The following is a 25033-nucleotide window of genomic DNA, read 5'->3' as shown; positions in this document are numbered from 1 at the left end:
CTCACATACCTAAAGCATATTTTTTCAGCCCAGTTTATAGCTGTTACCTAAACAGCAGCCAACTTTTCATTGTATTAACATGTACTGAAGTAAAATTTGGTATTATTTTTATTCTGATATTCTTTTTAAAAATTGTTAAGATCTTAATAATTTGAGCTATTCTTTTATTAAATAGCAGTTCTCTGCTGAATTGTCTTCTCTTTGTTACCTGTACATTTGTTGGTCAACTAAACCGGGGGTTGCAAAGCTTTTTGGACAGTTTGAATTTTGAGGGAGTACTGGGGTCACTAAATGGCTGCCATAGGACATGGCATAATTCAGAATTAGAGAAAGTACAATCATGGTGATGTTTTCCCATAATTGTTATTTCCAAGCTAGGAAAGGCTTCAACCTGAATTTTTGCCTGCCAGAGCTGTTAAGAGCACATGAACCCTGCTCTCAAGCAAAGTCTGCCACCCTGTACCCTTTTACCTGGGAGTAAGCCCTATTAAGGGACGCAGGTGGCGCTGTGGGTTAAAACACAGAGCCTAGGACTTGTCGATCAGAAGGTCAGCGGTTTGAATTCCCATAACAGGGTGAGCTGCCGTTGCTCGGTCCCTGCTCCTCCCAACCTAGCAGTTCGAAAGCACCTCAAAGTGCAAGTAGATAAATAGGTACCACTCTGGCGGGAAGGTAAACAGCGTTTCCGTGCGCTGCTCTGGTTCGCCAGAAGCGGCTTAGTCATGCTGGCCACATGACCCGGAAGCTGCAGACAAACGCCAGCTCCCTCGGCCTATAGAGCGAGATGAGCGCCGCAACCCGTCGTCCATGACTGGACCTAATGGTCAGGGGTCCCTTTACCTTTTAAGCCCTATTAAGCATAATGAGACTTAACTTACATGCTACATGTCTATTCAGATGCGACTATGCAGTGAATTCTTAATGAGCTTCTGGTCTTTAGCTCTGGCATACCAGGGAACATGGCTAAAGCCTCTTTTAAAAGTTTTCAGGTTTGCATTTTTGGGGGAAGAGGGGATTCTTTAACATAACTTACCAGGAACTACCAGATCTCAGACACATATACTGGAAGAAAGATGCATTCTGGTTACAAGGGGGAAAAGGAAGGGCAAGCTAGAGCTTCCATGGACTAGGAAATAAGGACAGGAGCAAGAGTACACTATAATGGAATTAGGGGGGGAAACAGCTCTTTAAAACCCCAAGACTTTTGATTGCTTGGTACTCAAACAACCCCCTTTTCACTCACAGGTCCGACTTCACTCATTGGCTAAAAACACTGAAGTAAAACATACTTGACCCTATGGGTAGTAATTTTGTTTTTCATAATTGTTTTCACAAAATGTAAACGCCCCTGCCTCAAACCATAATACATGAATGTGATAGAAATAAGGGAATCGTCACTTAATGTAAAGCGCTCTGTTATAGTATGTAGGAAACATGTTATATTTAGGAAGTGAGACTCTGTTTACAACTTCAGTTTCAATCTTTGGTTGACTATAAAGTAAGTAAGTTGCTCAAATTCCTTTTAATATGTATATAAACAAAATCCTTTTTAAAAACAAAAAACCCCAACTCAGTCTTTGGTTTCTACACCCTAAAAAGTGTTTTGCTTCTTTCATAAAGTCCAGGGAAAGCCCACCTTGCTTTTTAGTGTACTTTCCTAATTGTGTTAATTTTCTAAAAGATGGGAGTATAAATCCATAGAATAATCTTGAGTGGCTTATGTATTCTTAGATGTTTATTTTTTATATTTAGCCAGGAGGAGCTTAATTTTTGGCACTGCTAGCATTGGAGAAGTGTAATAATCTAGCAACAACATAAATCAATAATCCTGCAATGTTAAATATGTACAGGCACCGAACAGAAAGAATCTCATTTTTCTTTTCCTGGTGAAGCTGACAACCAGTTTTCTCCTGCAAAATGAACTAAGGTTAGACATGTCCTGGTTTGATTCTTGTCCCAACGAGGGGGGGAACTACATGCATATATTTGTTAAGCTGAAAAATGATGATAGGGATCAAGAGCACTGGGCAAACTAGACCATTAGGAGAAAACACGATGCAAGGATACTAAACAGCCATTGTTAAACAAATGAAGCACAGTTTTTAATTATAGCATGTTTTTTAGGTTGCAGTAGAAAGATACAAACTTATACAATAATTTTCAGATAGGTAACTTTGCTAACACACCACACAATTTTAGCATTTTGCAGCTTTGCATGTTTATTACAACTGCTTAACCTAACAACCATACAGAAAAAGCACCCTCTCTAAATCAGTTGAATTTCAGAGCCAGATTCCCCGCCCCCCCTTCCTTACACTATGGCCACGTTCAGAAACTTCACTCGAAGGCAATGAAAATCAATATTGCATACTTGGATTTCATACAATGTAGCAGGAAAACAAAAATGAAAGGCTCTCACACATGAAGAAACGACATGTTTCACTTCAGTTTATGAACTTTTGAGATTTTACTCACTGTTTTTTGTTTCAACATATTATTTCATGTCACTTCAGAATATAACAACTGGCTATGACTATATTTATATATAAAAAGTTATAAAAGGCAGTCAAATTGGCAGGTGTGTCAGCTTTTTTTATATAAAGCCAAAATCTATTTAAATAAGGCTTATTAGATTTCCCCAGTTAAGATTAAACAAAAAACCCGAACAAGGCCTAAAAAGCATTGCTCACATTGAAGACTCACTATATTTCCTGCTTGTACCAGAAACAAATTCTAAGGTTAAAGTATTTGTGTGTGCAAATTGGCAAAACAAACATTGGGGGAAGCTCTTGAAATGATATGCCATCAGCTTTCATTCTAATTCTCTCAGAATTATCAACTTCCAGCCTAAAGTAACAAATCCTAAAACAAAGAACACCCTGCACGTCTTCTAAAATAAAAATATGTACAGCATATTAATAGTATGCAATATGCAAAAAGCTTTTGTGTTGCTGATGGCAACTTAACACCCCCCGCCCCCTATTCACATGTGTACCTCTACTGACAATTACATCACTAAGCCTGTTAGTTTTAAAGACACTCCTCCTGTCCGTCAGAATTTGTAGATCTTTGTGTATGGGCTCCACTCATTTGACTCTGGGTTGTAGACTTCGACTGTGTTCAGAAACTCATTGCCATCAAAGCCGCCCACTGCATAGATGGTGTTGGCCACGGTTGCAAAACCGGCATTGCTTCTTGGGATGGTCATGCTGCCCATCATCTTCCACTCGTTCTTGGCAGGGTCATACATCTCCACGCAGCTGACAGCACGCGAACCATCGAAGCCGCCACCAACGAAGAGTTTTTCTGTAGAGTGGATAGCAGTCAATCTTCAGTAAAGTGTAGAGGGAAAAACCATGTTTCGGGCACAAAAGCTATACCTGAAAGGTTAACTGCGTACTGAGCAAGGTTAAACATACTGCTTGAGCTTTCAAAAAATTAATGAATTACGATCATAGAATTGGAAAAGACCACAAGGGCCATCGAGTCCGACCCCCTGCCAAGCAATAAAATTCTACTTCAACACTTTCCAGCTCTTCTGAATACAGCGGTACCTCCGGTTACGAAAACTTTGGGATGCGTAAGCGGCAAACGCGGAAGTATTTTTCCGGGTTTTTGCCATGCGCAGAAGCACTCTACTGCTGCATGCGCAGAAGCAGTCTCTCCGGTTGCAAAAACCTTGGGATCTGGCCAGACCTCCGGAACAGATTCCGTCTGCAACCAGAGGTGACACTGTACCTCCGTAACGCTCAGCCGGGTTTTTTGTACATACTGGACTTGGTGGTGAACCGGAAAGTTACATTTTTATTATATTCTGTCCCGATGTTGATTTTGACATTATGAAAAGTGGTATCTAATTTTTGAGAAGTAGTTCTAGTAAATAATTTTGCAATTGTTACTATACGGCCTATTACATTTTGGATTTGCGTAATATAGGCATTCTGGTGGTTTATGGTTCACAATCAGTCTCTAGACATCTTCAGCCAGTATAATGGGCTTGCAAACATCGAGAGAGCCATTGCCCCTATTGCTCTGTCATGTATTCTGATTTGCTGTGCCCCATTTCATGGCCACAAGGTCTATATCCTCCCCCCACCAAAAGCGGGTTACTCTGAATTGCGGAGCTCCACTCACACAAACTTACCATCAAGTACGGCAACACCTGCACCACGCCTAGCCACGTTCATCGGTGCAATCAGGGTCCAGGTATTGTTTTCTGGGTTGTAACGCTCCACGCTGTTAAGGCAGTTCCAAGATTCAGCTCCTCCGATGATGTACAAATGTCCGCCGAGCTCACATACAGCAGACTGGTGTCTTCCTATAAACGAAAAGCCAACAGAAGCTTGCAAATCAGGGGGAGGGTGTTTTAAGCTGCTCTCTAATGGCAGCAGCATCACAAAAAACTGTAGGGGACATTTTTCATGCCAGCCAGGAGTCAACTGCCAATAAGTCAGTCCAAAAGGTCCCAGAAAGTGATTCCACTTGTTGCCACTCTCACTAATGCAGTCTGCGAAAAACCCTCAATACTAAATACTGCTGCAGCAAAGGATGCCGCTTCTCTCTCAAAATCATAGAATTATAGAGATAGAAGGGACCACAAGGGCCATCTAGTCCAACCCCCTTGCAATGTAGGAATCTTTTGCCCAACGTGGGGCTCGAACCCCCAACCCTGAGATTAATGAGTCTCATGCTCTACCAACTGTCAGGGGGTTGATTCTCACCAAATTTCATGTAAAAACTAGCAGTAGCAGACCTCTAACAGTGGCACACTGCAGCTGAAGCTGCCCTAAGACATTTCTGTCTCCTAAAAAGCTTGAATTCTTAAAGCCATCCCAACCTCTAAAGGTTAAAGGGAAAGGTAAAGGACCCCTGGACCGTTAAGTCCAGTCAAAGGCGACTATGGGGTTGCGGCGCTCATCTTGCTTTCAGGCTGAGGGAGCCAGCATTTGTCCACAGACAGCTTTCCGGGTCATGTGGCCAGCAGGACTAAGCTGCTTCTGGCACAATGGGACACCATGACAGAAACCAGAGCGCAAGGAAGCGCAGTTTACCTTCCCGCCACAGTGGTACCTATTTATCTACTTGCGCTGGTGTGTTTTCGAACTTGCTAGGTTGGCAGGATCTGGGACAGAGCAACAGGAGCTCACCCCGCCTTGCAGATTTGAACTGCCGACCTGTTATTTAGACCGCAGCGCCACCCTTCCAACTTGAAAAATCAAAGCACGGACTTACGGATGTTAAGTGAAGCACAGCTTGTCCAGGATTTTGCTATGGGATCGAAGACATCACAGTTTTTCAATCCTTTCTGACCGTAAGGATCTGAGCCGCCAACAATATACAGCTTTCCATTCAGGGCACAAACACCTGTTAATCCATGGTGGGGAGATAGAAAGGAACGAAACAACTTAATTGTCTGAATGCTTAAAAAGAAATAACAACCTTCATAGGGCATTGTAGACTCTTACCTGCATTGCAACGGTTAGTTCTTAGCTCTGGAACGGGAGTCCAATCATCAATCTCCGGGTCATACATTTCTCCGCAGCTCAAGTCATCTGAATGGCCGTTCGACCCACCAACAACATACAGCTGCCCCTAAGTTGAAGAAGCAATAAATATTACAGCAAAGATCCATTACATTGTTTTGGTTAAACATGCATGCCTGGGCCTGGTGTGTTAGTAGCAAATAGTTTCTAAATCAGACAAGGAAAGCCTCCAAGAAAAGGAATTGTCACGCCATTACAGGCAACTATGAACCTAGGTGTGTCCTTTCAGAAAGTGCAGAGGAACACGTGACCATCACCTTTGTGCTGAACTGCTACAAATTTTAAATCGGGGAAATCAGATTCTTGGGTTGCTCTACACGATGAGCTCTTCTGGCAGGAACAGGAAGTGTGTGGCCTGTTGATTCTCCTTGATTACTCAGCAGCTTTTGACATCCTTGGCCATGGTATCAGGGATTGGGTATCTCTGTTTTGCAATGGTTCTGATCCTACTTGGGAGGACTGTCATCAAGAGAGTGGCACTATGGGGTTGCTGTTTGGCCTTGCACAAACTTCAAGGTGACGTTCCATGGGGTCAATTTTTTCTCGTGTGTGCCTCACCTGCGCTCTGCAGGGAAACTCACTGGAATCGTCACTGTCCATGTTATCAGGTGCCAGAAATACATTTTTATTTATCCTTGCTTTGGGCATTTAAGTTTTTGAGAACATACGGCAGCATTACAGTGGAGGGTAACATCACTCATCTATTAGTGTTTGCGTGTGTAGGATTTCTTTTTATTACAGTGGTACCTCGGGTTACATACGCTTCAGGTTACAGACTCCGCTAACCCAGAAATAGTACCTCGGGTTAAGAACTTTGCTTCAGGATGAGAACAGAAATTGTGCTCCAGCAGCGCTGCAGCACTGGGAGGCCCCATTAGCTAAAGTGGTGCTTCAGGTTAAGAACAGTTTCAGGTTAAGAATGGACCTCCGGAACGAATTAAGTACTTAACCCGAGGTACCACTGTATATTGTTGGATGAGCACTTTGGCAAATGTTGAACTTTCTGCACTCTTCTTCTTTTAAAAATCTGGTTTTTAACCGAATTCACTTGGATTTGGCATGTAATCAAGAGCTTCTGGTGTCAGAGGGCATGGCTGTTCACCACACACATACCATTAAAACTGCCATCTGGAACCGGGCTCTTGGTGTCCTCATCGGTGCAACGAAAGTCCAGCAATCCTTTCGGGGGTCGTAACATTCTACGGTGCGCAAACATTCTTCTCTGTTATAGCCACCTAGCAGGAATGCAAAGTACGCAAGAGGTATTTAAGATAACAGAATCTCCTCGTGAAACCAATTTTAGCAAGCAATTACTCCGCAAAACACTTCACATGGCAGTTTGCCCAAGTATGAGAAAATGCAGAGGCCCACATTGCTTGAAGCGCTAGTAGTACGTTTCCCAGTACGTTTCCGAGCACAATTCAAAGTATTGGTGCTGACCTTTAAAGCCCTAAACGGCCTCGGCCCAGTATACTTGAAGGAGCGTCTCCACCCCCATCGTTCTACCCGGACACTGAGGTCCAGCTCCGAGGGCCTTCTGGCGGTTCCCTCACTGCGAGAAGCCAAGTTACAGGGAACCAGGCAGAGGGCCTTCTCGGTAGTGGCGCCCTCCCTGTGGAATGCCCTCCCACCAGATGTCAAAGAGAACAACAACTACCAGACTTTTAGAAGACATCTGAAGGCAGTCCTGTTCAGGGAAGCTTTTAATGTTTGATATATTAGAGTATTTTAATATTTTTTGGGGGAAGCCGCTCAGAGTGGCTGGGGAAGCCCAGCCAGATGGGCGGGGTACAAATAATAAATTGTTGTTGTTGTAGGTTTTCCTTACCTGCGGCTATGAGCTTGTTGCCAAGCTCTGCCGTTCCCAATCCAGATCTAGCATATTGCATCGGAGACATGGGCTTTTCAACAAGGTCGCCTGGCTGGATCTCGAAACTCAAGCTTTTCATCAACCGTGGAGTGCTGGTCGGAGAGCTCTGGGGACTGTTACGCCCGTGAAGGAAAATCACACAAAACACGCCATCCAGAACAGCGAGACACAGGTAGGTATTATCTGGGGGGGGGGGGCAAGGGGAGGGAAAGAGTACATTTAATTCCAAAATATGAACACGTTTTCTTCCACTAAAGCAGGCTTCTTCAACCTCGGCCCTCCAGATGTTTTGAGACTACAGTTCCCAGCATCCCTGACCACTGATCCTGCTAGCTAGGGATCATGGGAGTTGTAGGCCAAAAGCACCTGTGGGGCCAAGGTTGAGGAAGCCTGCACTAAAGCCATACCGTTACCCTCTATGTAGGCTGGAATTTCAGCTTTCCCCCAATATTTGAAGGCGAGAAAAGAAGACTGCATTTAGAAGAAGAGTTTGGATTTGATATCCTGCTTTATCACTACCTGAAGGAGTCTCAAAGCGGCTAACGATCTCCTTTCCCTTCCTCCCCCACAACAAACACTCTGTGAGGTGAGTGGGGCTGAGAGACTTCAGAGAAGTGTGACTGGCCCAAGGTCACCCAGCAGCTGCATGTGGAGGAGCAGGGAATCAAACCCGGTTCCCCAGATTACGAGTCCACCGCTCTTAACCGCTACAGCACACTGGCTCTCATTATTTACGTAATTGCAAAAAATGGCACTGCCTCCCGCAACCTCCATATTTAAGCATGGGTGCACAGTGGTTTAAAAATAACATCCCCAGGAACAAAGTTATGCTTACTTGAGGTCTTCTCTGAAGCAACAATTTTCCACTCGTGTTTAGGACTCTGCACTGCTGCGTTTGGAGAAAGACTTCCAGAGGAACTGCTACTTATCTGCTTGAGATCATTCTCACGGGGGGTCTTTTTCTGCAAAATCAAAAGCCAGCTACAGAAACCCGGCCACAGAGCATACCGTGATCTGCCTTTTGTTTCAGAACTATTTTCTATTTTTACCTCTGTGCAGCCTCATATATAAGAACATCTGCACAGTCAACTTGACGAATCAAAATCTCAGCAACGTGATGGAGCACTTAATGCACCCCTTACTCGCAAAAACCATTTCATCCCAATACTCAACTCACAGTCCTTAGCTTCTGAATTAAATGAATGACCTAGCTTCACGTAAGCTATGCTTTCTAATGGGACAATCTTCACATTGTTTCAAAGTACCTATTATCCATGGGACGCGGGTGGCGCTGTGGGTAAAACCTCAGCGCCTAGGGCTTGCCGATCGCATGGTCGGCGGTTCGAATCCCCACGGCGGGGTGAGCTCCCGTCTTTCAGTCCCAGCTCCTGCCCACCTAGCAGTTCGAAAGCATCCCTAAGTGCAAGTAGATAAATAGGTACCGCTTTCTAGCGGGAAGGTAAACAACGTTTCCGTGTGCTGCGCTGGTGCCGGCTCGCCGGAGCAGCTTCGTCACGCTGGCCACGTGACCCGGAAGTGTCTCCGGACAGCGCTGGCCCCCGGCCTCTTAAGTGAGATGGGCGCACAACCCTAGAGTCGGACACAACTGGCCCGTACGGGCAGGGGTACCTTTACCTTTACCTATTATTACTACGCAAGTTTCAAGGGTGCATAGCCTACACAGCAAAACTCTGAAGACTTATTGTATAAATCCAAGGTATTACATAAGGTTTTCTACCAAATCGCATATATGTTGTCTACTTTTTTCAGCACCATTTTTCCTGTCTGTACCAAACCATCATCTTTAATTTGCAAGTGCCTTATGGTTTAAGGAGTGTGGTGGATGCAATTCAAGCTTGCTGGAGCTATTTGTTTTTACTAGAACCCCAAAATCTACCGACCAGAGCTAGATGCACGGGACATATGGCTAGTTGTTTTTTTAAAAAAGAAATTGTGCCTGGTCTTGAGGACATTCCGAGCCTAGAAATTAGTAAACAAAGCCGTATCCTTTCATGCAAAAATCCACTTCCGCTTAAGCTTTCTTCATTTGAACTTCCTTGAAATTGGAAGGGTTTCGTTGTTGCTATTGTTAAAACAATTAAAGACAGAAAGCTCTGCCAATCTCCTGCAGATCACCCAGAGATCTACGAGAAGATCCCAATCTACCTTCTGCCCACCTCGGGTCTATGAAACCCATCTCTGTTGTTTCAGAATAATTACACCAGTTTCCTCTATTGAAGCCATTTCCCCTTTTGTCTAAGATACTTCATTTCCACTCTCCTCTCTCTCCCAAATGGGCTTTAGACACCTCCCTTGGTGTCCCTGCTCCTCTGAATGTTTTTATTTTAATTCATTTGTTTTTAACCTTTGGGAGTTAAGACTCCGCCATCTTTTCGTCTTTTTCTTCTCAGAATGTTTCTGGATCCCACACGGTCTCAGAGGCATTCTCAGAGAAGGAAAGCATAACTACTTTGCAGTTGGCGTTTTTGCTTTCCAGTGAACCCAGTCAAACTGCCTGCTGCTTCTTTAAAAAAAATGGGGAGAGAAAAGAAGACTGATTGCTGCCTTATAAGCTTTTAGGGTTTTTGGGGAAGGCAGTGAGTTACATCTGAAAAAGGATCCCCATGTTTTCAGGATGTGGTTTTGTCATTTTTAAAGTGAGGTGCGAGTTCTGTCTGCAACACATGATTTGGGGGTGTTCCTTCTGGGAAATGGGCATTTTGCAGTTATTTAGGAATCAAGTATGGGGTTTGACATTTGGGCTTAGGCTCAGCCTCTGCCTTGCACTTAAGCAACCTACTTGTCTACTGTAACTAGCCAGACCCCCCCCCCCCAATGGCTGTCATTTGAACACTTTGGGTTTAAAGGGACAAATCATTTAATTGAAGTCTGAGAATTCTTGCTCACCCCCGAAAGTCTGATTTGCGTCTAGGTTCTACCAACACCTGTACAGACTTTTTTTTTAACAGCTCCCAAGTATTAGGAGATTTAAACTTCTTCAAATCTCAACTCCTGCTAACAAACCTATTAAATGAGCAGCTGAGAGAAGGCTAATATTACCACCTCTCTGTTTTTTGCAACTCCAGATGCCACCACCTAATTACATTTAAGTTGCAAAATGAACTGGACTCTGCTTCGTCACAGATTCGTTTCTAGTTCAAATATCTTGACTCATTTAGGCTGCTGAAACTCAAAGCTCCCATTTGAAAATGTGCTTTGAAATTGAATTATGGCAACAGTGGCAGTTATCACATCCAGAAAGTGAGTAAAATTTTCACCAAGTTACTAATGCAGTGCGCTACAGTATTCAAAATGTTCCCGCGGTTTGCAGGCTACCTGAAGTATGCCATTATTCTTGCAAAGACAAATTGGTTCTGCTCAGTTCAGACCTGTGCCCTGTATGGCAGGTTTCCCAAAGGAAATCTCCAGGGCTACTTCCATGACGTGCTACTCCTAGTCACGTGCTGGATAACCTGCTGCAACTGAACGCCTGCACTTCTACGCTACGAAGCTCTTGCTTCCAGAAACTTATTCAGCGCTCCTTGTTTGCCTCGGATCGCTTAAGCTCTATCTGCAAGTTCCTGCAATATTTAGCACTCCCTTCTCAACATTCTAGAAGCTTTAAGATGAAATTCCATTAACTGCTCTTGTTCATTAGGCCGTGCTTTCAGTACTAAAACATATTTACAGTCGTACTTTGGAAGTCGAACGGAATCCGTCCGACTTCCAAAACGTTCAGAAACCAAAGCGTGTCTTCCAACTGGCTGCAGGAGTGTTTGGCTTCCGAAAACCGTTCAAAAACCGAAACACTCACTTCCAGGTTGTGATCATTTGGGAGCCAAGGTACGACTGTCTTACGTTACAGCTTGAAGGAACGACATTGGGGGTGGCTGACCTGTGACCCTACAGATGTTGCTGCACTATCAACTCCCACCGTCCCTGCCCACGTTAGCAAGAGCTGGGGGCAGCTGCATCTGGCAACATCTGGAAGGCCACGCTTGCCACTCGTGAACTAGACCACACGAGCCGTCTAAAGGCAGCTACTGTTTTGAGACTGCTATTTCTTCCTTTTACTACTCTAACCAGTTTTACCTGAGGTTACCTCAGACCATGTGCAATTTGTACCTGCACAAACTGAATGTGGTCATCATCACTGCCATACATCTCAGCCTGTCCTTCTAGCAGGTTTCCATCAAGCAGCTTGTGATCGGCTGAGTAGTACAACGTTTGAACCTGCAAAACAACAGAACAGCCATGTGGCTACAGTCTCCATTGCCTAATTCAACTATCGGTACACAGAACACAAGACTCCGCAAGGGCTCCACGTCTCAGTCGGGTTCTCTTCTTTCCATCTAGCAGAATGGCAAAATATATATAAAAAAATAAAAAAAGAAGTTGCTCTCATGATGACAGGTCTTCCAGCATGACGGATCCCCGCTTCCACAGCTCAAAAGAAATCTTCAGCTGCCTTGGCTTCCCTGCGCCGTAACATTAAGATGTGTGACGGTGGACATTATCTTGCAGAATAAACTGTACAGGTTGACAATCTCAAACACACACAAAAGCTGTTGCTGCAACCCACATTTTTCTTATTTGCAAAATACAAACATTTTCTCCTTGTCCAGTTATGTGAATAAAGCATGTAAACCAAGCACAATTGGATTATAAAAGAGTTCATGCTAAAGATGAGCTGTATCCGGCTAAGTTGTACTTTTGAGTAGCCCAGCTCACAATGTCACCTAGCTGGGTACGACCCAGTGAGGCCGATTTTCCATTTAGGAAAGTCTACTGCCCAGTACTAAATACGAGAACTTTAAGGGGAATCTAAGACTATTTGACTGGGCTTCTAAGGAAGGGCAGAATAAAGCAAACATAACCATTCTCAAAGGTTGCTCGTTTGATGGCAAGCTAGGTTATATTTTTGCAAACAATTCAAAATTTATATTATCTCCAGCAGCGATTCTCAAGACGCTGGTATTTCTGATTGAGACTACACTGACTGCTGGGTATGTGAGAAAGGCTATTTAATTACACAAGTTTTGTCAAAAGTTAAGATATCCTGTAAAGAAGTAAACACCATTAATCATCATCATCGTTTTTTGCCCACAGCGGATTTTCTTAGGAGAACTGGGGCACGACTGCTGCTTCTTTACACTTGAAGTTTCTTCTATGGTTCTTCAGCGCTGAGTATCCTAGTTTTGTTAATAAACCTATGGGGAGATAAATCAATGGGGAGGAACAACCATTAGAACCTTTTACCTACTGTCTCTCTTTAAGCAAAAACCCTGCAAAAAGGAGCACATTAAGGACATACAGTGAGCCTTAAAAACCACCTCCCCGTTTCCACCAGAGTGAAGTTGTTAAAAGAGTAAAAAACAGAAACAGAAAAACCAGATCAAACAGTTTATGTAGCTCACCTGGAAACCCCCCTAAGTTTCTCAGCTTAGGGATACCTACAGTAAGATTTAATTTTTTCAAATAGGTTTTTTTTAAAAGAAAAAAAGAAAAGAAAAAGGATCATCCTTAATTTCAGAAAAGCTTAATTGTTAAAGGCTGCCGAAGCTCGTTTTTAAAAGACTAACCTCTTCCATCAGATCTCCTAGACTGTCTCCATTCTCCCAGATGCTTCGCTGCACCCAGTTGATTACCTTTGTGTATAATTTGCCATTGCTGGGCAAGCTAACATTGTCTTCAAGCATGACCTCCAGCTGGAATAAAAAACAAAAGGGTTTAGCGGCTCAGAGAGATAAAAGACCTAAAAGGCTGGCCTACACAAGATTAAATAAAATCTCAAACATCATTATACCAACATAGAACTTTCCAGAGGTATAATTAATGCAAACTGCTTTGACAGTTTGTTTTGGCTTTATGAATGACATTAATAATAATAATAATAACAATAATAACAACAACAAATCCAGAATGGAGGATGCAAAATATCAAGGTGTAACAAACAAACAGAATCTCCTGCTTGGGGCTACGCAGACAGGAGCAGGCTCAATTGTCAGTGGTTCCCATTAAGTTCTATGGCAGTATTTCTCAAACCGTGGGTTCACCAGAGGGCCTTGTTGAATTTGAATTTATTATTAATACGGTCACCAACCAGCGTCAACACACACAATATCACAGATCATTAAAAAAAAAATCAGAAATACAAAGGACAATATGAATATAACAAGGATTTAAATATAAAAATTAAAATTAATTATTAGCGTGCTCCCTGTAGTTAACATTTAGGGATTTGGTCATTATGGGATACTACTTGCTTCCTGCGATTGACTGCAGACACACAGAATTTGGCTACATTTAATGTAGTCTTGGGATTCTTGTCCTCTAGCAGTAGTTTTAAACTATGGTGTTCCGATTCTTTCCTGGACTTTTGCAAAACAGGTGTAATAAAAGTCAAACGTATATCCCCATAAAGACGGCAACGTAATAGTACGTGTGGAGCAGTTTCAACTTCCAACGAGCCACAAGGGCAGACCCGTGCTGTATATGGTTTACCCTCAAATCTGCCCTGAAGTAATGCAGAAGGGAGAACGTTGAATCTGGTGAGGGTAAAAGACCGTCTGTATTTGGGTACCTGAAGACCTGATAGATAGTTAGCTGGAGAGAAACCTCTCCCATGGTCCCTTATTGCTGGATGTTCAGAGGGCCTTGTGACACTTCCAGGTGCATCTCAGTGCCACAACCTGCCTAGTACCTCCTCCTCATCCTCTAGCTCAGGCATAGGCAAACTCCGGGCCTCCGGATGTCTGGGACTACAATTCCCATCATTCCTAGCTAACAGGACCAGTGGTCAGGGATGATGGGAATTGTAGTCTCAAAAAAAACATCTGGAGGGCCAGGACCAGCAACTCCATTCGTGTTAAGCGAAAGTGGCCAGGAGACAGAGGTCTGGCGGGGCGAGCGCAGGCAAGGTCAAAGGGCCAGAGGTGGTATTGAAGGAAACCAGAAAGCGAGATAAAAGGTTCATGGTAATTCATTGGGAACAGAAAGGGAGAGAGAGGAAAGCTACTATAGGAGGGGGGAAAGAGCGTAAAACTAAGGTGGAGGGGTGGAAAAAAAGTGGGGTGGGGTAAGTTTAGGGGTAGGGAATATCTTCTCCTTCTTTGATGATCACTTGTAGCAGAGTAAGATTGTCTCCAGTGAACATGGTTTCAACCATGAGTCCACAAGCGATTGTGGAAGACAATTCTGGATCCATATGTCCTTCCACAGTGGGGACATAGATTTCCGGGCAGGAGTTGATCACGGTGAGGGTTTGCCAAACGTGCCTTCCTCTTAGCACATTTCTCCCTTTCGTCCCGAGTTTGTGCTTCTTCGAAGTCCACGGCATCTTTGGTAAAGGCTGTCTTCAACTGGAGCACTCACAGGCCAGTGTTTCCCTGTTATCAGTGATTATATGACATTTCTAAAAGATTTGCCTTGGGAGCGTCTTTAAACCTCTTTTGTTGACCACCAGTATTTCGCTTTCCATTCTTAAACTGGGAATAGAGAAGTTGCTTTGGAAGACGATCATCAGGCATCCGAACAACATGACCAGTCCAACGAAGTTGATGTTGAAGAATCAATGCTTCGACACTGGGGATCTTTGCTTCTTCCAGTACACTGGCATTAGTACGCCTGTCATCCCAAATGATGCGTAAAAATTTTCGGAGACACCGTTGATGGAATCTCTCAAGGATTTGGATATAGTTTATAAGTGGCCCATGTTTCACAAGCGTTCTGTAAAGTTGGTAGTGTAATAGCTTTGTAAACGAAGATTTTGCTTTCCCTGTGAATCTCCTAGTCCTCAAACTCTTGGCACTTCAGTTGGGAGAAAGCAGCACTTGCAGAGCTCAAGCGATGCTGGATTTTCAGAAGATAGTCCACAGGGCAGTGTCAAAGACCTCAGGTCAATAAACACCATACACAGGGTTTGGTTTTGCTCTCTGCATTTTTCTTAAAGTTGTTGAGCAGTCAAAATCATATCCACTGTCCCCTAGAAAGTCGAAAATACTTTTGGGATTCAGGAAGGATATCCTCTGATATAATTGCTAAGATCCTTGCAAGAATTTTGCCGGCCACAGCTAATAAAGAGATGTCTCGATAATTTCTGCAGTCCGTTCTATCACCATTAAAAAAAAAAGGGGGGGAGATTGATGATTTTGGCATCCCTGAAGTCTGCTGGAATCTCCTATCTCTCCCAGATTTTTTTGTCAAGCTTGTGACATTGTTGTGTATGTTCAATTCTGCCCACTTGGAAGACGACAGCAGGTATCCCATCAGGTCCGCTGGTTTGTTTTTTTTGTTTGGTCACAAGGATCACAAGAACGTGCAAGCCCACTCACCACAAGGTGATGATCCGGCGAATGAGGGTAGGGAATATGGTACAAGCTGAGTGTGGAAGAATGGGAGGTGGGAAAGGGAAAATGTTACAGAAAAAAACCTTCTCCACTTTTAAGAGCTGCCAGGTCAACTAATTCTGTCACAGGACCTCCAGAGCAAACATCTACACCAGGGGTTGGCAACCTAAGGCCCGGGGGCCTGATGCGGCCCGATTGCCTTATCAATCCTGCCCACGGACGGTCCGGGAATCAGTGTGTTTTTACATGAGTAGAATGTGTCCTTTTATTTAAAATGCACCTCTGGGTTATTTGTGGGGCCTGCCTGGTGTTTTGACATGAGTAGAATGTGTGCTTTTACAGTGGTACCTCGGGTTAAGTACTTAATTCGTTCCAGAGGTCTGTTCTTCACCTGAAACTGTTCTTAACCTGAAGCACCACTTTAGCTAATGGGGCCTCCTGCTGCTGCCGCACCCCCAGAGCACAATTTCTGCTCTCATCCCGAAGCAAAGTTCTTAACCTGAAGCACTATTTCTGGGTTAACCGAGGCAGTAACTTGAAGCATATTTAACCTGAAGCGTATGTAACCCGAGGTACCACTGTATTTGAAATGCATCTCTGGGTGATTTGCGGGGCATAGGAATTCATTCACACACACCCCCAATACAGTCCGGCCCACCACATGGTCTGAGGGACGGTGGACAAGCCCCTGGCTGAAAAAGGTTGCTGACCCCTGGTCTACACTTTGCTTTGGGAAAGCTGAGCTAAGGAACTCCTTGCCACAAGGAAAACGCTGTGGTAAAAGAACGCAGCAATTCCCCAAGATTGATTAGGTAGATCTAGAAGATGTCATTGCTTGCCAGTTGACTGGAACAAACGCTGCCTCCACCCACTGCCATTTTTTGACTGATGGGCTTTGATAATTTTCAGCCATCTCAAGTGGGTGCTGGGAGTAGAAAACTTGAGAATCCCTCCTCTATGGAACGAAGTAAAAGGGCTGCAATTCTGGACACAACTGAGAGGGGGCTTGGAATGGGGGGGGGAGGAATTACCGTATTTTTTGCTCTATAGGAAGCACTTTTTCCCCTCCAAAAATTAAGGGAAAATGTGTGTGTGTCCTATAGAGCGAATGCAGGCTAAGCCCAAAGCCAGAACAGGGAGACGGAGCGCTGCGCAGCACTCTGTCTCGCTGTTCTAGCTTGGGAATGGCTGCGCAAAGCCTCCGCAGGGCAGCGGGCTGCCTTCACCCCACTGCTCTGCGGAGGCTTCAAAGGCTGCGCTCCCGGGGCTTCAGGCAGCTATCTGCAAGCCTTCGGAGTGCAGTAGACATTCCCGCTGCGCTTGGAAGGCTTGCTGATAGCTGCCTGCCCCAGCCCCGCAGCTAAAAACGTAGCCAAGACAGCGAGCGGGATCCATTCTGCCAAAGCCGCGCACAGCCTCTCCCGGCTGGAGAGGCTGCGCGTGGCTAAAGAGGAAGCCAAGACAATCAGCAGGATGGAAGATTTTTTTTCTTGATTTCCCCCCCTAAAAACTAGGTGAGCCCTATGGAGCAAAAAATACAGTAAATTAAAAATGTGAACAGGACTAACTTCCATTTTTTACTGTGAAACAGAAAGGAGCATAAGATTGCTCACCTTTAAACGTGGCAGTTTGAGAAATTCCTCCTGGTCAGAGATCTGTAACAAGTGCTCTTGAAGGTAACTATCAATCTTGCTCAGTAAACGCGAATCGCCCATGGTGCTTGCAAAGTTCCGATAGGAGATGCAGCTTTCGACGCTCATTCTGGAGAGCAAATAATCTCCACAGACCTTTTAGAAAGGCATACAATTATGTTATTTTTTTAAAAAAGAGGTTCAGTACACTTCTGGGGCACTTTCTGTTTCTCACTTCTTATACCCCACCAACCAATTTTACATCTTCTCTTGCCTTTAACGTATTGCTGCTCTTAATTTAAGACAAACGGCATTACTGTTAATCAAACTTTTCTCAAATGCCTTTGCTGGTACTAGCAGCGATAATGCTAAACTGAGCTGCAGAAATGGGAGTGGCGCTGCCTGTTTTTTCTTCTAGGAAAATGGGACCAAATATAATCAAGCCTTTTATTTTATATTTTGCTGTAAATATTTTAAATAAGCCAGGATATGCATTATCTGCAAGCATCACCGCTTTGCTGCCGTTTATGCAAAAGCAGCACCCAGCTCATCTGTCTACAGTCACTGTCTGCTACAATTAAAGGAACTGAGGCCATCTATATTTGATTGCTCAGTTCACACATTAATCTGTGCAAGCGCACTGCCAGAATTGCTGACATCAGCAAACAAATGTATTTTACGAAACTGTCCCCAAATCCATATAGCGGACCAACAATTAATCAAATGAAATCCTTAGGCTCTATTTCATCATCATCATCATTGATCCTAATCTATAAATGAAATGCTTTCAAGATGAACATGGCTTTTTTGTGGTAAAAATGCAGGCGTATTAATCAATATGCCTATTCAAATCCTTGAGTTGCTCATTAAGATTAACGATAGAGCTCTTCCTCCAACTAGGGTCACAGAAACTTTGGTTTCTTAAGTGTCCAAAATTTATACCTGCTTGACTCTCTCCATCTTCAGTTTCTTGGCTGCAGAGTACACATCTTTGACCAGTTCTTTATCAGCTTTCAATCTATTAAAGTTATATGGTTATTTTAGAATTTGTTCTTAACAGAGAGCGTAAGATAAAAATGCCTATCGTCTGTAGAACAAAAAACCAAGTCACTTACTGAGCAGTGTAGGCATAGTTTAACAGCACTTCAACAGCTTCTGGATGAAGATCGTCAAACTTTACATGGGAAACTCCGTGAGAGTCGCTGTCGCTATTGAAGATTTCAAACAGGTAAGGACTGCAGCAAGCTAGAACCGCTCTGTGTGCCAACATCTCATGCCCACAGACCTGTATTAAAATAAGAGAAAGACTTGTGTTAAACCTGCTCTGGTCAGACCTCACCTGGACTACTGTGTCCAGTTCTGGGCACCACAGTTCAAGAAGGACACTGACAAACTGGAACGTGTCCAGAGGAGGGCAACCAAAATGGTCAAAGGCCTGGAAACGATGCCTTATGAGGAATGGCTAAGGGAGCTGGGCATGTCTAGCCTGGAGAAGAGGAGGTTAAGGGGTGATATGATAGCCATGTTCAAATATATAAAAGGATGTCACATAGAGGAGGGAGAAAGGTTGTTTTCTGCTGCTCCAGAGAAGCAGACACGGAGCAATGGATCCAAACTACAAGAAAGAAGATTCCACCTAAACATTAGGAAGAACTTCCTGACAGTAAGAGCTGTTCGACAGTGGAATTTGCTGCCAAGGAGTGTGGTGGAGTCTCCTACTTTGGAGGTCTTTAAGCAGAGGCTTGACAACCATATGTCAGGAGTGCTCTGATGGTGTTTCCTGCTTGGCAGGGGGTTGGACTCGATGGCCCTTGTGGTCTCTTCCCAACTCTATGATTCTACAAACCTAAATAGTTCAGCCTAACAGATGATATGCAATGTTACATCTTACAGAATAGAAAACCACTGAAAATCAGTGGATTTATTGCAGTGGATCCCAATTAGCTAAGTACTTCAGACCCCGCTTTTCAAAAAACAAGCCATAGACCACCTTTTTTTTTGAAAGTTTTTGTTATGTGAATGGTGCCACAGATCCCTTGGGGGGGTCAATCAATCGGGAACCAATAATTGAATGGATTTCAGAGCTGTAATGATTAACTACAGATGGTCTCTTTTTACCAACTGCTTTTGTTCATGACCCAGTTTCTAGTCTCGTGGATTTAAATAAGGTAAGCACATTTCTACCACTGATTTCAGTTAGAATGCTTAGTTTTGGCTGGATCAGGCTCATAATTTTAAAAGGAGACTTCAAAAGAATTCCATCTAATGGTGTAGTGAGTTTTCAGAACATGTAGGGCGGAGAAATGAATTGAGAAATTAATTAACACCATAAATCCCCCTTCCCCCAATTCCAAACTCAAAACATAACACCCAGTTGTCGCACTGTTAAGTTACCTGGAGTCTAACATCACAGAATTGGCCACTTTTTCGCAAAGCATTTAGCTTGGCAACGGACGACTCGATGAAGTTTTCATCTTCGAACATCAAATAGCCATTAGGAATCATTTTTGCTGTTTCTGTGGCTGAAGAGGAGAATTTGCAATTGTAAGTAGAACCAAGTGTAATATTACTTGATGCAAAGCCTTTTTGAGGTTGTAATCCTATACAAACAACAACCCCATGCTGCTACCCTATGCATACTACCTGCGAGTAAGCATCTGTGAAAGCAGATACACATGCACAAGGCTGCAAATAAACTGGAGGAATTCAATATGCTATTACGATCATCCCGTCGGTTTGTCAATTCTGCCTTCCAGACGGAATCATCTCCCCACTTGCAGCAATAGGGGTTTTCTCCAGAGACACACACACCAAACCAATCCGCAGGGGACGTGGGGTTAAAGTGATAACAATTAAGTGGACCCTCTGGATACGAATTAAATCCGTTCCAGGGGTCCGTACTTAACCTGAAAGGTCTGTAACTGGAGGCGCTGCTTCTGCGCATGTGCGATAAGAGCGTTTCTGCGGATGTGGCGAAACCCGGAAGTATACACTTCCGGGTTTGCAGTGTTCGCAAGCCGAAAGTTACGTATCCAGAGCGCTTTGTAACTCAAGGGTTCACCGTACAGTGGTACCTCGGGTTACATACACTTCAGGTTACAGACTCCACCAACCCAGAAATAGTGCTTCAGGTTAAGAACAGAAATTGGGCTCCGGCGGCACGGCAGCAGCAGGAGGTCCCATTAGCTAAAGCGATGCTTCAGGTTAAGAACAGTTTCAGGTTAAGAACGGACCTCCAGAACGAATAAAGTACTTAACCTGAAGTAGTAAAGGTAAAGGGACCCCTGACCATTAGGTCCAATCGTGACCGACTCTGGGGTTGTGGTGTTCATCTCGCTTTACTGGCCGAGGGAGCCGGCATGCAGCTTCCAGGTCATGTGGCCAGCATGACTAACCCGCTTCTGGCGAACCAGAGCAGCGCACGGAAACGCCGTTTACCTTCCCGCCAGAGCGGTACCTATTTATCTACTTGCACTTTGACGTGCTTTCGAACTGCCAGGTTGGCAGGAGCAGGGACTGAGCAACGGGAGCTCACCCCGATGCGGGGATTCGAACTGCCGACCTTCTGTGGTTTAACCCACAGCGCCATCCGCATCCCTTAGTGGTACAATTAGTACCACTGTACTAATTTCACTTGCTACTGAAATGGTAAAGTTTAGTGAGAACACCCAAGGCATTGTGCCCTCTCAACCATGAGCAGTGCTGGCAGAAAGACTGCCAGAGTTATCAGCCACTGTCACACTGCAGGTCTGTAATAATAATAATAATAATATTTTTTATTTATTTATACCCCGCCCTTCCCAGTTTAAAAACCGGGCTCAGGGCGGCTAACAGCAAATATAAAACCTTGATTAAAATGCGACTTAAAAACAACATAAAATGCAGCATCAATATCAATAAAATTCAAAAACTCAGGGATCATTTTGGGGGAAAAGGGAAAAAAGGCAAGAGGAGTGTCACCAGTTTGTTTGAAGTCAATTTTAATCAGTTTTCCAATTAAGCAGCTTATATCAAAAAGTGATTACGTAATTGCTATCGGGTTTTGCTGCCAGTTTCCATGACTCTGTTTTTTATTTGGGTTTACGGTATCAAAATCAGATCAAAGTCTATCGTACTGTACAGCTGACTAATCAATACACTCCACGTCACAAGAAATGACACTATATATGCATCGACCTGAGTAAAAACGTATCAAATAAATTTATGTTGTGGTAACTAGGAGACCTTGAATAATCCGAAGTCTTCTTGTGTGTTAATATGAGAGCACGTCAATTTATTTTCCTCCTAAGATTAACAGCAGCTTGGAATAACGCAGGCAGTTGCGTCTTCTAAACGGATGACTCCAAAACTACCAGGCTTTAAAACGATGTAATCAAGTCCTTAAAAGCTATAGATACGAATTTCTTCTGTGGTAGTCGTGCATCATACTCTGCAATAGAAAACAAAAAATAATCTGATTAATTTGGGATTTCTGCATGTTTAGAATCCGTTTAGGACTTGATTCTATGCCAACTGTGAACTGCCTGAAAGGCTATGAAAACAAAGGCCAACATTTTCTAAAATTAAAAGGTGTTAATGGAAGCCTGTCGCTACTAAGGAAATCAGGACAATTTTGCACGAAATATTATTTACCCCCAAATCAGTAAATGGTACATAAAGACCGCATCCTCTTTAGATCTGTTTCAATCACTCAGCTATATCCTACAGTAATTCAGTTACAGCACATTTGTATTACTGTAGTTGACCCAGCAAACAGAGATTAGTCTGGGCAAAGTCTACATACGGCAGCTTTTATTGGATAGACCTACATCTTAAAGCAACTCTTCTTTAAAAAGTCTCAGAGCCCTTAAGTAACCTGTAACACCCACACTGTAATATAACAACCGGGGGGGGGGGATATTTCTTATAAAATGTAAACCCCACTATGATTCAAGATCTATTCTATTTCCAGAACATTATCTCTTACAACTGTTTGCAAATATTCCTCACTGATGGGCTTTGAAGGTTTTTAAATATTTCGGCGTTACCGTATTTTACTGTCCATAGGACGTCCCCATGTATTTTGGGGGACTCAGATTTAAGAAAATGGGGGGAGATGGCCCCATGTATAAGACACCCCCTAATTTTTGACATTACTTTTAAGGAAAAAACCCTAGTCTTATACATGAAAAAATGTGGTAATTACTTTTTATATAATATGTAAACATGCAACCAAGTTGTAATCCTTGGGTGGTACCACATTTTCAAAACAATCTGGGAAACTACTTATTTTCTACTCACACGGAAACAGCAGTATTCCCCCCAACGGGTATTCCTAATATATATGAGCACGATCACAAAAGAAAGCTTCATGTGAAAGTGTCTCATCCTGTAACTACACACCTAGCAAACCAAGCAGAGGAAATAGATGTAAGATGGGAAACGACGGAATCTTTTGACTATAAAATTTGATGTAAGCAAATGCTAGGGACCTCGTATCTGTACTTGTGTAATATGGCTAAAGGGTTGGGATTAACAAAAATGGAGATGTGATGTCATGGGCCTAGCAGCTGGAGAGGTGAACATGGAAGGCAGGGGTGAAAGAAGTATCTGCTAGATGTTGTTGTTGTTTAGTCGTGTCCGACTCTTCATGACCCCATGGACCAGAACACGCCAGGCACTCCTGTCTTCCACTGCCTCCCGCAGTTTGGTCAAACTCATGCTGGCAGCTTCGAGAACACTGTCCCACCATCTCATCCTCTGTCGTCCCCTTCTCCTTGTGCCCTCCATCTTTCCCAACATCAGGGTCTTTTCCAGGGAGTCTTCTCTTCTCATGAGGTGGCCAAAGTATTGGAGCCTCAGCTTCAGGATCTGTCCTTCCAGTGAGCACTCAGGGCTGATTTCCTTCAAAATGGACATGTTTGAATGGACACCTTCTTGCAGTCCATGGGACTCTCAAGAGTCTCCTCCAGCACCATAATTCAAAAGCAGCAATAGATCAACCTAAATCCTTCCAGAAATGTTGTTTCCAAACTGGTTTTGGAACTAAATCTGTCTTAGTTTTACGATCCTGCTCAGTAGCCAAACTGAAAACTACACAAATTTGCACCAGTATTATTTAAAAGGAGAAGTTTTGATTTCAAATTTACTGTTAATTGCTTTGATTTTTTTTTTTTGGGGGGGGGAATATATTTTTTTAGGAGGCCACCCTAAGCAGATGAAAACATTAGCAGGATTTTAATAACACTTGTATCAGCAGGAAAACAGGAGTGCCTGGCGTGCTCTGGTCCATGGGGTCACGAAGAGTCGGACACGACTAAACGACTAAACACTGCAGCAAATAATATCGATAGATTCATAAAATGGATTATGAAATAATACACAGTTGAAAAGGTTAAAAGAGGACCCACAAAGGGGATGGTGCGAAGTCTCAAGATTCAGAGAAATCTCTAAATATGGATATCTATTTTGTATTGTTATAACGCTACACTTGTAAAAGCAAATAAAAATTATTTCCAAATAATAATAATTGTTTTGATTTTTCTTTGTGGAACAGCTTAATTTGCATCAATATTTAAGTGGTCTCTCCCCCAATTAGAAGACCATTTACACAAGCCATAGGAGGTTTGAAGATACTTTAAGGTGTCCTGCTGTCCATAAAGTACAGTTGCTTGTTTTAACTCCAGCTTTTCAAGGGTTGCTACACAAAAGGTAAAAGTCACACCTTGTTGCTCCAGGAAAGTCAGGGAGGCTGAGAGGGGCATCTTGTGTCTGCGCAGCTGAAGACCTCCATATACATTGCCCTTGCTTGCTCCCCTGGGAAGTCACTTCAGTGCTGCTAATGCAAGTGGCTTGACTTGAACCCCAGAGGCGCATACTCCATTGTCTCTCAAGACAGATGGATAACAACAACAACAATTTATTATTTATACCCTGCCAATCTGCCTGGGTTTCCCCAGCCACTCTGGGCGCCTTCCAACAAAACACTAAAATACAATAACCTATTAAACATTAAGGGGGCTTGCCAATCAGAAGGTCGGCAGTTCAAATCCCCGTGACGGGGTGAGCTCCCGTTGCTCGGTCCCTGCTCCTGCCAACCTAGCAGTTCAAAAGCACATCAAAGTGCAAGTAGATAAATAGGTACCGCTCCGGCGGGAAGGTAAACGGTGTTTCCGTGCACTGCTCTGGTTTGCCAGAAGCAGCTTAGTCCTGCTGGCCACATGACCCGGAAGCTGTACGCCGGCTCCCTCGGCCAATAAAGCGAGATGAGCGCCGCAACTTCAGAGTCGGTCACGACTGGACCTAATGGTCATGGGTCCCTTTACCTATTAAACATTAAAAGCTTCCCTAAACACAGGGCTGCCTTCAGATGTCTTCTAAAAGTCTGGTAGTAATTTTTCTCTTTGACATCTGGTGGGAGGGCGTTCCACAGGGCGGGTGCCACTACCGAGAAGGCCCTCTGCCTGGTTCCCTGTAACTTGGCTTCTCGTGGCAACAAGGAGGACGTGGCCCCAGAAAGTTGCTCCCAAGGGTGGGCAAGCTTTAGGCAGACCTTTAAAGCCCTACATGGCCTAGGACCCTCGTACCTACGGGACCGCCTCTCCTGGCATGCCCCGCGGAGGACCTTAGGGTCCACAAACGACAACACTTTGGAGGTCCCAA

The 25033-nt window shown here is 43.8% G+C and overlaps 1 protein-coding gene across 1 annotated transcript in view; it reads right to left on the bottom strand.

Annotated features, from left to right (window-relative positions):
* Nucleotides 1-2077: 2077 nt before the first annotated feature.
* The window catches only part of IVNS1ABP (influenza virus NS1A binding protein), a 30124-nt gene continuing 7168 nt past the window's right edge, over nucleotides 2078-25033 (bottom strand). The window contains exons 2-15 of the mRNA XM_082225478.1: nucleotides 21617-21821; nucleotides 19787-19914; nucleotides 18508-18677; nucleotides 18335-18410; nucleotides 17375-17548; nucleotides 12996-13121; nucleotides 11539-11646; nucleotides 8249-8375; nucleotides 7372-7596; nucleotides 6657-6778; nucleotides 5466-5592; nucleotides 5233-5364; nucleotides 4145-4318; nucleotides 2078-3306 (exon numbers count right to left, since the gene is read on the bottom strand). Coding sequence (XP_082081604.1) covers nucleotides 3053-3306; nucleotides 4145-4318; nucleotides 5233-5364; nucleotides 5466-5592; nucleotides 6657-6778; nucleotides 7372-7596; nucleotides 8249-8375; nucleotides 11539-11646; nucleotides 12996-13121; nucleotides 17375-17548; nucleotides 18335-18410; nucleotides 18508-18677; nucleotides 19787-19897 — 1926 coding nt within the window. The 5' untranslated portion in view covers nucleotides 19898-19914; nucleotides 21617-21821 and the 3' untranslated portion in view covers nucleotides 2078-3052. The remainder of the gene's footprint in view (nucleotides 3307-4144; nucleotides 4319-5232; nucleotides 5365-5465; nucleotides 5593-6656; nucleotides 6779-7371; nucleotides 7597-8248; nucleotides 8376-11538; nucleotides 11647-12995; nucleotides 13122-17374; nucleotides 17549-18334; nucleotides 18411-18507; nucleotides 18678-19786; nucleotides 19915-21616; nucleotides 21822-25033) is intronic.

Source organism: Podarcis vaucheri, assembly GCF_965113315.1.
Source record: "Podarcis vaucheri genome assembly, chromosome: 6".
Classification (NCBI taxonomy): domain Eukaryota; kingdom Metazoa; phylum Chordata; class Lepidosauria; order Squamata; family Lacertidae; genus Podarcis; species Podarcis vaucheri.
This window is presented reverse-complemented; position numbering and strand designations above follow the sequence as displayed.